Raw genomic sequence first — 14,791 nt, 5'->3', positions numbered from 1 at the left:
CCTGGGCATCAATAAATGTAACAGGTTCACTATATACCATTTTGCTGAATTCTTGGTGGTCTAAGATTTTTACCAGAAAGAAAGATGGCCTTCTAGAAGTGGAACTTAAAAAAACATGATGTCTATAATTTTTCTCGTTATGTTCACATCACTGGATGGAAAAAGTCTCCTTTCTGGAACTTATTTTAAAAATCTCCACATATTTTGGACAAATAGAAAGATTTTCAAGCATGAACTCAGAAACTCAGACACATTATAGCTGTTCTGAATGGCTGTGTAAGACTTGGTTGCTCTTATTAGTAAAGTCCTAAAGTACTGTGTGATTTATTTAGATTCCATTTTATACTGCTGACCCAACAAGCCAGTCCAATCCTCAAACATTTTTAAGTAATACTTCAGATTACATTTTACTTTGCAAGCTTGGGTGATCATCTAAAAGCTATAAAATTAGCCACAACGAAGCAAATTAGTACTTGAATATATTTTCAGAAATGAATTAATTGAGTGGCTATACATGTATGAAACCCAAACTATAGCGCACCTATTTAAACATAAGTGTCAATCTTCTTGTTTTAAAGAAAACAACCAAAGGAGAACTATCACGTGAATAATCAATATATCATAAAACTATGCAGACCAGTAAAGTAGTATTGTATCAGTATCAGATTTATATCTGGGACATTCTTATTTACAATATATTAAATAAGACCATCAGATACCACATGAAATATTTAATTCACAACCATTCTGAACCAAAGTTGTATAGAAAAGAAAATATTAATTGTACTGCTCTACTGCTGTGAGTTATTGATAGGAAAAAGTTAGCATTTCTCTAAAAGCACTAGAGACATCATTAAGGCATAGGCAGTGTTAGGTTCTAGCCAGCTAGCAGAAGGCAGGCAAACTGCAAGACCAGTGAAATAGTGGGGTGTATAGGCAGGAAATAATAGTGAGCCAATCAGTGATGCTTGCTAGAGGAATCAGCTTGTTTGGTAATTGGCAGGGCTGGTAGCCTTAGAGAGGAAAGTCGGATGGGCAGATATTTTTACCCAATCACTGATGAGATGGGAGGGGGCTTCTGAGACTGATGTGTTCCTGATTGGAGAGCCCTGAGTGAGAGAGAGGGGATTCTGTGCAAACTCAAACATGACAATTCAGACAGCAGAACGAATACAGTGAACAGAGAGATCATTGGAGAAAGCAAATACTTTTCAGAGAGAGAAAAACAAACAAAAACAATCATATGTACCAACAATGCTCATGGAGATGGAAAACAGCCGGAAGAGTAAAGGGGATCAGGGTGCGTGAGAGTGCTAATAAATAACTGACAAATTCCACTAAGGCAGCCTACAAATTCCAACAAAGGTCCAACGTGATTTGGAATATGAACAAAATATATCTTATAATGTGCAGAGAATGTTTCCATAATAACCAACAGCACTGCTTTCACTTGCTGATGTCGACATGAAGCATGGCTGACTCAAGTATTTTGGGTGGAGGTAGCTTAAAGGCAGAATGTACAGTAGAACCTGGGCACCAAGTAGAGCTAAGGCACATAAGAACAAAGGCACATAATCAGACACCAATGAATGTGTGCACATTTGTGCTTTCAGCCAAGAGGACGAGAGTTGTAGCGTAGAAGTGTTTTGACAAATCCCACCATCCCCCTTTAAAGATTACTGGGGTTTAAATTGTGGACAGGTGTTTCATGTGTTTGGCAAACCACTAAATTTAGTATTCTAAATTGGATCAAGTCATAGCTGAACACTTTCCCATGCCATCATATTTGAGAACACTCAAGAAAAAAGATGGTCTGCTTTTTTGGCAGCACTTTTCTTATCGAACATACCACCTTTTCCTGAGTGTTCTCAAATATGATGGCATGGCAAATTGTTCAGCTATGACTTGATCCAATTTAGAATACTAAATTTAGTGGTTTGCCAACACATGAAACACCTGTCCACACTTTAAACCCCAGTAATCTTTAAAGGTGGATGGTGGGATTTGTCATGGATGAGACGATGGTATCACTCACCACACCCAAACCAAACAGAAATACCCACAACAGGCCATGCATGCCCACATCCACGTAAAGGGAAAGTCAGAGGTCAATTGGCCAAACATGCATGTTTTAGGATCCTGGGAGGAAGCTAGAGTCCCCAGTGAGAACCCATGCATCTACAGGGGAACATGAAAATTCCACTCACAAAGTCTCCAGTTGAGATTCCAAACCAGTACCTTCTTCTGGATCCATCAATGGTACACTCTTATAAAGACAGTTGGGTCATTATCAACCAAATTCCACAAAATGATGGACAAAACCAGCTTGCCGATCAGATCATTTGTGACCTTCAAGTTAAGTAGGTGGTGGAAGTCAAGCTGAAGTCTCAATGGGCCTAGATGACGGTAGGGACGTTAGCTTCCATCAGTTGCTGACATAATCCCATTTAATAATGAGAATCTTTACTTGAATCAAAATTCTCTTTGACAAAACATTTCCGTCATACACCTGCAAAGACATGTCGCGCATTGAGCCGCCACTGGCTGTTCATAACATAATTCATTAACAATGCCAGAGATATTCTGCATATGTAAGCTTTCAAAAATTAAGCCGGCATTGACAAACCAAATGAGAGCAAAGGTGTTCAGTAAGGTCCAAGAAGGAATTTCACAGTAAAGATATGTGATAAAAAGCTTCTAATCTTTAGGGTTAAATGAGTCTGAGGATGATGAGTTCTATTATATTATACTATATATACTATTGGCTATTAACCATCACTGCTTTGGGACAAAAAAGAAAAAGACAAAAAAAAACTACCCTTGGCTTATGTCTACTGATCTGTTGTATCTCAGTACACTGCAGACTGGCTTGTCCAGTCTGTGTAAAAGAAATGTTCGCCATTGCTACATCACACTCTTGAAGGCAGCTAATCCCGGTTAGTTGGCCAATACAGGGCAGTGGATGCATGTGTTGACATCTCAGGGGGTAAACAGCAACAGGCTGATTTCTACCCACAATGCCATCTGAGTCATTTCAAAAAACAGACTGAGGAAAGCTATTTTCATTTTGTGAAAAAGAGTCAAAGCCGAAGTAGGTAATTTTTTAAAATAAAAAAATATGTTTTTTTTTACATATTTGTTAAAAAAAACATCACTTTGTCCAGATAGTATAATAAGAGCCAGATAATCTGTCAAAATATCAAGCTACTCAACCTCCTCCCTGTGGCTCTACTGCCATCTGCAGAAATAAACTGAATGGTTAGAAACAACCAATCAGAGCCAGGAGGAGGATCTTAGTCAATAACTATAGTGCAGTGTTTCCCAACAATGGTCCTCTAGGCACACTGCCCCGCATGTTTTAGGTGTTTCTTTGCTTCAGTCCAGGTGATTTCAATTGACAGGTGTTTGCTGAACTGCAATCAGCTGAATCAAGCCGGGATAAAGCAAGGGAACATCTAAAACATGCAGGGCAGTGTGCCTTGAGGACCAGGGTTGGGAAACACTGCCCTACTGTACGCACTGCTAACAGCCTCCCTCTAAATCTCTGCTAGGCTACAGCTCATTCCCTACAGTTAGCATGACACGTAGGTTCAGGCTAGTTAGCATGGCCACCCATAAAGGCGGATAAATAGGTTTCCTTTAATGAGAAGTTGGTGTTCCACCATTAACACATTGAGCAGTGAGTACCTGAGGTGACTGACAGTGGTAAGTCCCTCCTCCTGGCTCTGATTGATTGTTTCAGTCAAGGAGAAGTGGATTTCTGCAAATGGCAGTAGAGCCACAGGCAGAAGAGCTTGATTTTTTTCTACAGATTGTCTCATATTACACTGTTATCGTGACAGTTTTAACAAATATGTAAAAAACATTTTTTTATAAAAGTTACATATTGGAAATTTAAATTTTTTTTTATCCAAGCTCACTTCCAGGCATTGCATGGAGAGGAAGCTGCACATCACATTTGATGTGGATCATATGGAACCAACTTGTTTCATATGTGTAGCATAAACATATATCATACAGAATTAAAAGAAACATAATGTCTCTTTCAGATGAGAAAGCTTCACCCCTGGTCAGCAACAGTACAGTCAAATCATAGTCTCTCACTAGGTACTGTAGCACTGAGCTTTTTACTGAGATGTATAAATGCAACTAAACCATTTTCAGAAACACAAGAGCAGATAGAGATAAGGAAGTTAAACCCAACACATAATTTGTTTTTACACCCTGATTCCCTTTACTGAAAAGAGAAAAAGAAATAGGATTAAAAAGAGGATGGATTTACAGAGCTTTTACATCAATAGCAACACCTGCAAACAAAGAGCAGCTGGAGGAGAATGCAACACTTCAGAAACATAAAAGAAAGCAATGAGATGAGTCATCAATTTGCTCAGTTTGTGCAGGACCAATAACCAGACAGCCTTTGTTTTTTTTGGTCTAGTTCACTCAGAGGATTCCAGCATCAGATTTAGCCATTTCAGTTGACTGTTATTTCAGAGCTGAAGCTGATAACAGCCACAATCCCCTCCATAAGCAGCCAGCCTGGTTATAGGTCACTGTGTAAAATGAATGTGTGGTTTAAGGCATACCCCGCCCTCTCCTTTAGTTTCATATCAGTAATGCCATCTTTGGAGACCAGTTTGTTAAAAACGAGAATCCCAATAACCATGTTAACCTGCCAAAGACAAGAGGCACAGGGTTAAAGCAGAATAAAGGCACTTTTATTGCTTCAGAACATGCAGCACCACTGTAGTGAGGATGATGATGGTGGTGGTGTCTATAACGTCGAGCATGCATAATGGCTCGCAGAACAGACTCTAGGTAAGCTCACTGCTGGCTCTGAATTCTAAAAACTGAAACACATCTTATTAAATTTGAGTCACAGGCATTAAATTAAGCAAAACATGAGGAAAAAAAGAAATTAAAAACATATTTTAAAGATTAAATAAAATTCATTCTGAACAGGAAGGATGAGCAACAAACAGAAATCATACATAAAATATGAGTGAAATCAAAGGTGCTGGGAGTGATGGTACATGGCTGATTAGATGAATTCTTATTTCAGATTTTATGTATATAAACATTTCTACATGTAATCAGACGATAGAGTGAGCCAGGCTTTCAGTATGACTGCAGAGCAACAGTCTGACAGGTTAAAAACAAACTGCTCCTCGTAGGAAGGAAGGGCCCACCACTGAAGGAACTAAAACAATTCTGTTTATAGACGTCTGGTTTTGGTTGATCATGAGAGTTTAGAGGACCGTTAATATGTCAATTTACCACAACAGAATGTTGCTGGCTAAGCTGAGGCCAACCCTTTTCTCTGTGAAATAGCAACTGTGAGAAGAGAAGGAGCTTTTCTTGCTGAGCTATTCTTGATGTTTTTAGCTGGAACAGCTACAAACAGCCTTATTAAACATTTTTCATGGACACTTGCATTCACAGCAGTAAGATTAGAACTGAATTAACCTAATTTATAGATTTTCTTTTACAATGACTTGACCTTTATTTATTTATTTATTTTTAAATTATGTCCCTTCATCATAAAACAACTGACACACCCTCAATGACTAAAGCAGGACAGAGAAGTTAGAAGTTTGGTCTTATTATGGTGGAATTTGGTAAGAGTGCAGGACAATGGTCACAATTTAGAACGGACTCCAGGGGACATAGATGGTGGCATCATAAGAGCTGGAATGGCTGCAACTGGACTAACCTTCACAACAGTGAGTGAAAGTCACCAGACACATACACTGAATAGCATTACCAACACTTGGAAGGTTTTATGGGATAGGAATTATAAATAGGAACACAAAAAATTGAAGAATATTGGAAGACTAATGAAAAATCTATAATTGCTCCACATACTACTAACAACTTTGATTAATTGAAAAAAGTGATATTTATGTTTTTACAACAATAGCAGAGGCATCCTCAGCAAGAAATTGTTAAAAATTATTTTTCTGAACTAAAAATGGCCTGGTATAAGACCTTAAAACGCTGGAAGTTGGTTTTAATTTTGGCTTAGTCTTTACTATGACTTTAACTGCTCAACCACAATTATGACATAATTATTTAAAAATGTAAATGTGCAAGTTAGGAACAAGCCCGGTACACTGTAACCTCATAACATTAAGCAACAAATAAAAAAACAATGGACAGAAAAGTAGCAACAAAAGTAAACCTGTCAAAATAAATCACAATTTACATATTACATATATTGTGGCCTGGATGCCTATCAAGTAGTCTTGATAGGCATCCAGGCCAAACAAAGAGGAACAGCTCAAGTATTTGCTACTGATGTGTTCTAATGTGTCTAATGAGGCATCCTGTGTGTCTGGTGACCTTCACTCCACTCAACTGCCAACGCCACCCTGTTCCTCTGGAGAACATTCTTTACATGGCAGCTGTTCGTGTACCATTTATTCATATAGAGCCATTCAAGTACAAAGGAACCCAAAGTGCTTATCTAAATTAACAAAACTCTTTAATAATAAAAATATATTATAAAAATGTTCCAGAATAATTTAAAACTGAAATTTAACTCCAAATCATTCTTCATTCTCTTTTTTTCAATTTCTCATCAGGGATCAGGCAAACAGTTCATTAGTCGGATTGTTTGATCAAAAGCTGGATTAAACAAAGTTTCTGATCTAAAGGAGCAAACAGTTTCTACACAGCTGGTTCCAGATCTGCAAGCTGTCTGACCTGGTTTGTTCTGACTTTGGGTGTCTTCATGGTTCGTACTTGAAAAGCAGCTCAGAAACTAATTTAAGCTAAAGAATCAGTAGCAAAATCTTCTCTGGTAAAGCAAAAGAAAAAAAATTCCCATGTCCCGAGGGGGATTCCGTACCACTGAGTCTACCTGAGGGATAAACTTAAGCCTAGCAGTTTTGAGAACATAAACAATCACTTATGTTCTTTCTTCATTAAGCTGAAGGACATTTTGACCAATACACTCACTGATATTACGGCCACACACTACAGCGTCTGTAGACAGTTAGGTGGACACACAGAGGTATAAAGTTGTGTGTCGTCAGCTTACACACAGTAATAGAGATAAAAGTATGTTCCAAGCTAGGACAGACCATAAAGGTGTTATATTAAAGTGCCCAGAGAATGGATTATTGAGGGCCCTCACAATTAATTTTTGTCTGCCTTGGATTTATAACTGTTTATAACACAAAGTATCATTCTGTCTTGCTGCTTTGATGTTCTGCTGTAGTACCATGACAGGTTTTTCTTTATATCCTCTGAGGTTTTATACTTCAGGAACATTCTATAGATTTTTATTGACTGCTTATTCCATTTGAAAATGAAATCATATCATTTATAAAATATGTATTTGATGGGAAATGTTAAACTGTGCAGTCAGTCATATACTGTATGTCAAGTTACTAAGAATAGTTAGCCTGGTCACTGAGCACATTTTTCCCAAAATGTTTTACAGCTGAGAAGTGTAACACTGTTAAGTTGCCTGCAACGTTAAATTTGAGTTCCAATTTTCAAAGCAGATGGGATGCAACATTAAATAGTGCTTTACTAAGTTAGTATGCTGTAACTACGGTAATATTATAAAGCTCTCCACTTTAATAGGGAGTCTTTTATTATACCTTGCAGTTAAGGTTTGAGAGCAATACCTCAGGTTTCAGAAAAGAAGATTTTCATCAACCTATTTACACTTTACTCTACATGATCCCAGCATTTGCAAATTTTATATAAGGATGCAAATACTTCTTTAGCTAAACAACAGAACTCTAATTCATGTTGGTTAGGAACATATCCATATTAACCATCATTAAACCAAATGGTAAACCTTTTAAAAAAGCTAAGGCTCAGACATGTATCCAGACTTTACCATGAACAAACAAGTCTGACATGCATATGCATACATGCATTTAGTGCAAACAGGAAACAACAATAGCAGAAAATACTGAAATTAAAAGGGCAGATAAATAGAAAGGAAGAGTGAAGAAGTAAATAAAGGCAATGACATGAAACAGTAAAAGGTTATAGGATGAAAAATGGGAAACATGGAAACTACAAGCAGCAAAGAAAGCAATTACTGAAATGTAGGATATTAAAACAAGAAAAGATGAGAGGTAAAACAAAAAACAAAAAAACGAGGGCGCAAATGAGTAATTAAGCAAAGAAAGGAAGGGAGGGTAAGAAATAAAAGAGAGGAAACATAATGGAGCAGGAAGATGTAGAAGAAGCAAGAAAGACATAAAATCATGCAGACAGAGCAAAAGCAAAAGGAAATTAAGGAATGAGGTGCTTTACAATGTCCCAGCTTATTTTTTCTGAGCATTACAATATTAACAAAGAGTTTAAAAAATGATGAATTCCCCTCATTTCTTTAATTCTTATCTTCCAGAGAGTCAGACTTTCCTAAACTGGAATATTCTGAGTTGGTCTTGATCAAAGGTTTTCTAGAGTTTCAAATTCCTTCAGAGTTTTGCTTGGAAATGCATAAACCTCTCTCTTGTTTATGCTAGTCCAGACCACCAACCTGATCATTTTCAAATTCATAGCTTATGTTTGTTACCAGTTAACTCTGGTCTATTCATCTCTTTCACCATTTACAATATATATTATTTTTTAAATATGGGATGTAATTTATACTTCAGAATTACAGACTCTTTAAATGTCACTGTGATCTGTAATCCATTCATTTTGTTCTCGAACAAGCAAACCTTACTTAGCAGGACAGTAAGCCTTGTTTCATTTGGTCATTTTAAATGTTAGCTGGCTTTCCTTTTCCAACTGGAGTAATAAACTGAAACCAACTGCTTTTATATTTATGGTTGAAGGAATGCAAGTCTGTTTTTGACATATATTGGCTGCAGCTCCAGGTTAAAGGCTTCCTGTTGTCACTTGTACAGATTTGAATTAGCTTTCACAATTTGACCACATTGTGCAAAGCACAATGAACATTTATTTTTTTAGCATAGGTATAACTTGATAATAACTTGATAATTCCTTGCCATTCTCTTTTAGTTGAGCTTTAGTTGTACAAAACAAATGTTTCTGTACAATAACCTGAGAAGAATATTTTTTGTACATTATTTAGCATCTTATTTCTGTGACCTGGAGCTGATGTTGGGAATGTATTATTTTATGAAATATTCAACCAGCAATTAGGTTTAATATTTCTGAATTCTCACAGTAAAGTTGTTAAAGACAAGTCAGTATAGACAAAACAGTCTGTCAAAAATTTCTGCCAAGATTTACCATCAGGACCGACCTACAAAATGATGACTGGTGCTTAGCCAGTAAGAAGCTGCCAAGTCATATATACTGGAGAACTAGTGGCCAAGACCATTTTAAAAGCTTGGAATCATTCTTATTTCCATTTTAATGAAGCATTTAAGGAAAGATTGTGTTAAAATCTCTGACCAATAGCTTGCTATGGTAACTTTGTGCAAAAACTTGCATCCAAACAAAATGAAGCATTCAGTTTCAAAGTGATAACGTATTACATGGCAGTGACTATTGGTGGTGATGAACTTTGCTTTGATGCAGAAGCTTTGACACTCAAGAAACACATAAAAAGATAAGAAAAATACCAAGACTACAGCTGCAGCAGGTCCAACAAATGCATAGAGAAGGCCTCCTTCCAAAGACAGCCAGCAGCTTCCAGAGAGCAGCAGAAGATACGGAGGTGGAGAGAGACAGGTGATTGGAAAAAGTGATGTTTGGGTTGGTGAAAGATGAGAGGGGCAGAAACATGGAAGGTTGGAATGAAAGGGATGTTGGCATGACAAGAAGGATGGAAATAAAATATAGATGAAACAAAGGAAGAGAAAGGTTAATTATGCTGTAAACATAACCCTTGTCTCATGTGTAATAACCCAGCATTAATATATGTATAAAGGAGGAAGTTCACACCATTAACCCATAAGAAAACATGCTTACTAGTTTGGTGTTCCGTATCCTTTTGCCTTGGTGAATCCCACTGAGATGGCTACAACAAGCGCTGGGAGACCTGGGAGGAAACATAGGACTCGATGTTCACTCAGAGGATGTTAAACAGCCATGAAGAGCAGAACAAGAAGTAGGCAACAGTCGGGATCCCCACCCCAGCCGAGACACAAGAAGCGCTTCCGTATGATGCGGTTCCTGAGGCGACCAGTCACGGCCATGTATGACTGCCAGGCCTCAGTCAGAACCCAGCAGAATGACGACAGGAAGAAGAAATGAAGGAATGCTGCAATCAGGGTGCATAAAACCTGGAACAAGAAAGGGAGACATAACACACTGAACATGCCTGCTGGGTTGCAGGGGTCATATAATACGGCCTCTCATTAGATTTAACCTTGTTCCTTGTTTGGGTCTGTCCGATGAGAATAAGGGCATTGGAGGAGATGATGGAGAGGCAGAAGTTAATGAGGATGACTGAGCGCTCCGATCGAATGTACCTGCAGGAAGCAGAAAAAGAAAGAACACTTAGATCCAAAATCTACAGCTCCAGTTTAAAGGTTTCTTTAAACGCTATTAATGATTGATGATGGTGTGCACTGAGTTCCAGCTGCCAGCTTATTGTGTCTCTTCAAGCATCTGAGTGCGTTGTTAACCTGGGAAATGAATACAAGTTGTTGGTCTTTCACTATAAAGGGCTGAACTGCAGGACCGTGCTGTAGGAACTATTAATCCCACAATGCATCAACCTACTTTCAAGAGTTTCACATCATGCATGTGACATCACGTTAACAGGAAGCCATTCTGTCTCTTCTACAGCCGTCATTCACAAGGGTGACATCAGGGAGACATTGCATGCAAGCCTTGACCCTTGCTTATTCATAATTCTGCAGAAGGAATCTTTGAATTATGCATTCCCCAAAAGAGACATTGTGTCTGACTGCCTGAGGGAGAAGATACACAGCCATGCTCAGCTCCAGTCCAGAGCTGAGAAGTGAATATTCACTGACGCTGTGCCAGCGGAACCTACGCCCTGCAGCTTGATGACCGCTTGAGACCAGAGCAGAGGTGTTCCAAACTAGCATGTGCAAGCCACACATACAAACTGCAAACTGTTAGCCGAGCTGCTAACTTTATCCTGGTTTTCCCCACCAGCACTGCTATTAAAGAAATCACCCTCTGACCACAGAGCTAGGCTTCCCTCGTTTATCAGATATTTCTTGATTTTTAAGGATTATTCAGGTAGCTAAATGGTGTATCTAATAATGTTTCCAGTGAGAGCATTATTTTACTTAACGATTATTTTACCAGGAAGTCCCTTGATATAAAATCTCTTTTTAGAGGGAGAGATATAAATTTGATATTATAATTGTCTATGTATTATTACAAGTTATAGTTATTATAAAATATTAATGTGCAGTTTCAAAAAATGGTTTAATAAAACAAAATAAAAGCATTTACATGTGATGGGACGTTTCAACTTGTTGAGTCCCTGATCTGGTATTAACACTTGCATCAATAACAGCAGTGTTGTTTTTTCTTTGCAAGCATTAACTTACTTCCACACAGACACGTAGATGATGATGAGAAGCAGCAGTGTGAGCGAGGATACTCCACAGCCAACAATCAAGGTTACAGATGGGAGCTGCATCTTATCCATGTTCTGAAAGGAAGAGTAGAGAAGAGAAAAATGTAAAAAAGGGAAAATACAATATAATAAATCATAATAGCAAAGCAGTGGCTTCAGAGGTTTCCTGCTAGAAACTTGTTCCTTCCTGTGAACAGTCAGGGGTTGTGTCAGGAAGAGCACAAAACATCCGCCATCTCTGTGTGCCACAGCTGAGGAAGCTGGCGCTATGGCAGCAATGTGGAGGGAGGTGTCGACAGGACAACATTGATATAATAACCATAGTGTGTTTAGGGGATATTGTGAGAGAAAGGTTTAAATATCTGCAATCTTTTACGTAGGCTTGTCAAAATAATTGACGTTTGGTAAACATACAAAACTTTCATATTTAGAGATTTGTGTTAAAACCAATTTAAACTGAAACGTTCCATCCTTCCACGTTGGCACACAATTTCAAACAGCTGTTCCTCAGACACAAAGAAACTCTGACCCTCGCCATCTTAAACTTTTTTTAAAGGTTTTGTTGGCTCTAGTGACCTTTATTTGATAGTTAATTGACAGGACAGTGGGTAATGAAGGAAGGGAAAGAAATGGTCACCAGGCCGGGAATCGAACCTGCGATGGCAGCGTTGAGGACTAAGGCCTCCATATATGGGTTGTGCTTAACCCGTGCGCCACCACAGAACACCCCTGACCCGCACCATGTTAACTTTTACTGTTCACACATGTCGCCTTGCGCATGGACAGAAGCAATGTCTGTCTTCATCCTTCATTTCCTTTAGCTGTCACCTAATGTCTTTCAACATTAGGTGACAGGCGTGGTGACCTGTAGCACGTGAACAAGAACTACAGGTGGCACCCGGAGTGTCTAATAGCAAGTACTTTCTTACTATTACTTAAGTAAAAATGTTAATGTGGTACTTTTACTTTTACTAGAGTACATTTTTGTCTGTTTATTTGTACTTTTACTTAAGTAAATTGAGTACTTTCTACACCACTGAACATGGGCAACCGCCCAGGGCAGCATCGGGTGGGGGTGGGGTTGGGGTGGGGGGCTGGACCCCTCTGCCATTAACTGGAAGATCTGAATGTGATAAGTGCCTAATGTAGCCCCCTCAGCCCCCTTCCAGTTCCCCTCCTTTTTTTTTGTTTGTTTTATTTAAAGGTCTTCCAGTTCCAGCGATAAATGTTTCAAAATTAGTTTATTTACCCCTGAGAGGGTGTATTTGGACTGTTAGGTTGTTTTTATCAGTTAACAATGGTCTCAAAATGACAATATTATCATTTATATCAATAATTTCTGGGACAATTAATCGCCCAGCAAAATTTGTTATTGTGAATGGCCTAACCCCGGGCAACATAAAATAAACTGCTCTGTGGCACTTATTTACACTTATTAACAGTGATGAAATGGAAAAGCTTGGTTTCTACTAGTGCCACATAAATGAAATATCCCTGTTTTCCCCTTAGGTCCAGTAGAGAGGTGTGCAGTGCAGCAGGTTTCGCCCCAAGGTTGCATGGGGGCTTGAGCAGAATTTGATTTAGGGGTCCCTCTTCCTGCTAAGAACATCAGCACCACTAACAGAATTTCAATACTGATTTGGTGGAATCAGGGAGAGGGGGCCAAGTTTAATTGGCTAAGCTTAGAAGAAATCACTGTAGTTTTTCTTTTGGTATCACCCTGTGATTTTTACATGTGTATTGCATTTTGATTTATTTGCTGTTTATTTTTCTTTGGGAAGCCCTTTAAATAACCCTGTGGTTGAAATATGTTATACCAAGGAGACAAAGTAGAAGCAGAGCTGATCCTCAGCTGGTCAAAAAAGACATCACTACAGGACATGCAGATGGGACTGTGGACATTGTTATTAATGCTGTTGACAAAGAATTGATAATTTGGCTTCTTTGTAAAATGGTTTTCTCTATTTGTTAGGCTGTGTCCCATTTTATCACCAACAGTTGTTTTATGACTTATCTTACTTCGAACATTGATTTTTTACAAAGATTTATTGGCCACATTATGCTGTTTTTGTTTTTAACAAAAAAATGAAGCTTGCCATTAGTAATGAGTAATTAGAGAGACGCTGAGTTTCTCTAATGAGACCTACAATCTGGCTTGTCTTCTGAACACTGGCACATTGGCTACTTCATTATGAGTACTGATGCATCAGTACTCTTAAACATACTCAGCTCCTATGAGGACATCTCACTCTACATTGGGTATTGATTTTTTTTCCCCCAAATAGGATTGGACTAGGTTTGTCACAATAAATGTTTTTGCTGAACAATAAATTGTTCCAGAAGTTATTGTCACAAGCAATATCATTATTGTTTTGAGACCATTTTCAAGCACTAAAATGGTAATGGCATAAAAATGCAAGAACACATTCTTGTAGACCAATAAACCTTAATTTCTAATGAATGTTTAACACTGGAATAGGAAGACATCCAAAATAAACCCTAACCCAAACACAGAAACAACTACATCCATCCATTTTCTGTATACGCTTGTCCCTAGTGGGGTTGGGAGGGGTGCTGGTGCCTATCTCCAGCGAACGTTTCGGGCGAGAGGCGGGGTACACCCTGGACAGGTCGCCAGTCTGTCGCAGGAAACAATAACTATAATGAATTATGTAAACAAACTCTATAAACAAAATTGTCCTTTAAAAAAGGGGCTAGTTGAGATCAAAGCAGCAGATTGAAAACTTTTGTCATCCAGTTTTTGGTAGAAAGGGAGAAAGAAAAGAGAAAAATGATAAATGATACAAATGGACTTTTTTGAGCTCGAATTAATCTAACATGCAATTAATTGATTTATTTCCACAGGCCTAGTTTGGAGTTAGGGATAGTTGGTTGAAAGTAAATTTTTCTACTGGATTATATGAGAGAAGAGCATGTCAGTTCACCATTAATAAAGTGATTAAAAACTCGGGTTGCATGATATTTTAAAAATATGTAATTGTAGTTCTGTGGTGAAAATTTCAATAAAGATTTTTGCGACTGTTATATTTTTACCATTACTCATTGTTCCCGTCACTCTGAGCTTTTGTATCTCAAGCCGCTAAATAAAAAGTTAGGTGAGAGCACTTAAGAGTCCATCCAAGCAGTCCTTTGTGATTGAAGTGTTGCACACATTGTTGTTGCAATGGTGGATTAAATGACGACAGCGATTCATTTAGTCCAACTTTACACCACAAAGACTGCTCAGTGAGCATGTCACACTCTGCAACCTTAAAATAAAAATGA

General features: G+C 38.2%; 1 protein-coding gene across 7 annotated transcripts in view; it reads right to left on the bottom strand.

The window, feature by feature from the left end:
* adgrb1a (adhesion G protein-coupled receptor B1a) overlaps positions 1-14,791 on the bottom strand; it is a 179,673-nt gene that overhangs the window by 27,256 nt on the left and 137,626 nt on the right. For 4 of the 7 annotated variants that reach the window (XM_032558860.1, XM_032558866.1, XM_032558864.1 and 1 more), the window contains exons 19-25: positions 11,478-11,581; positions 10,316-10,418; positions 10,079-10,229; positions 9,916-9,985; positions 9,567-9,633; positions 4,587-4,672; positions 1,050-1,109 (exon numbers count right to left, since the gene is read on the bottom strand). In XM_032558860.1, the coding sequence (XP_032414751.1) occupies positions 1,050-1,109; positions 4,587-4,672; positions 9,567-9,633; positions 9,916-9,985; positions 10,079-10,229; positions 10,316-10,418; positions 11,478-11,581 (641 nt within the window). The remainder of the gene's footprint in view (positions 1-1,049; positions 1,110-4,586; positions 4,673-9,566; positions 9,634-9,915; positions 9,986-10,078; positions 10,230-10,315; positions 10,419-11,477; positions 11,582-14,791) is intronic. The other 3 variants (XM_032558862.1, XM_032558863.1, XM_032558865.1) reach the window with 1 other exon arrangement.

Source organism: Xiphophorus hellerii, chromosome 3, assembly GCF_003331165.1.
Source record: "Xiphophorus hellerii strain 12219 chromosome 3, Xiphophorus_hellerii-4.1, whole genome shotgun sequence".
Taxonomy (NCBI): Eukaryota; Metazoa; Chordata; class Actinopteri; order Cyprinodontiformes; family Poeciliidae; genus Xiphophorus; species Xiphophorus hellerii.
Note: the sequence above shows the minus strand (reverse complement) of the source record. Positions and strands in the feature narration are given on the sequence as shown.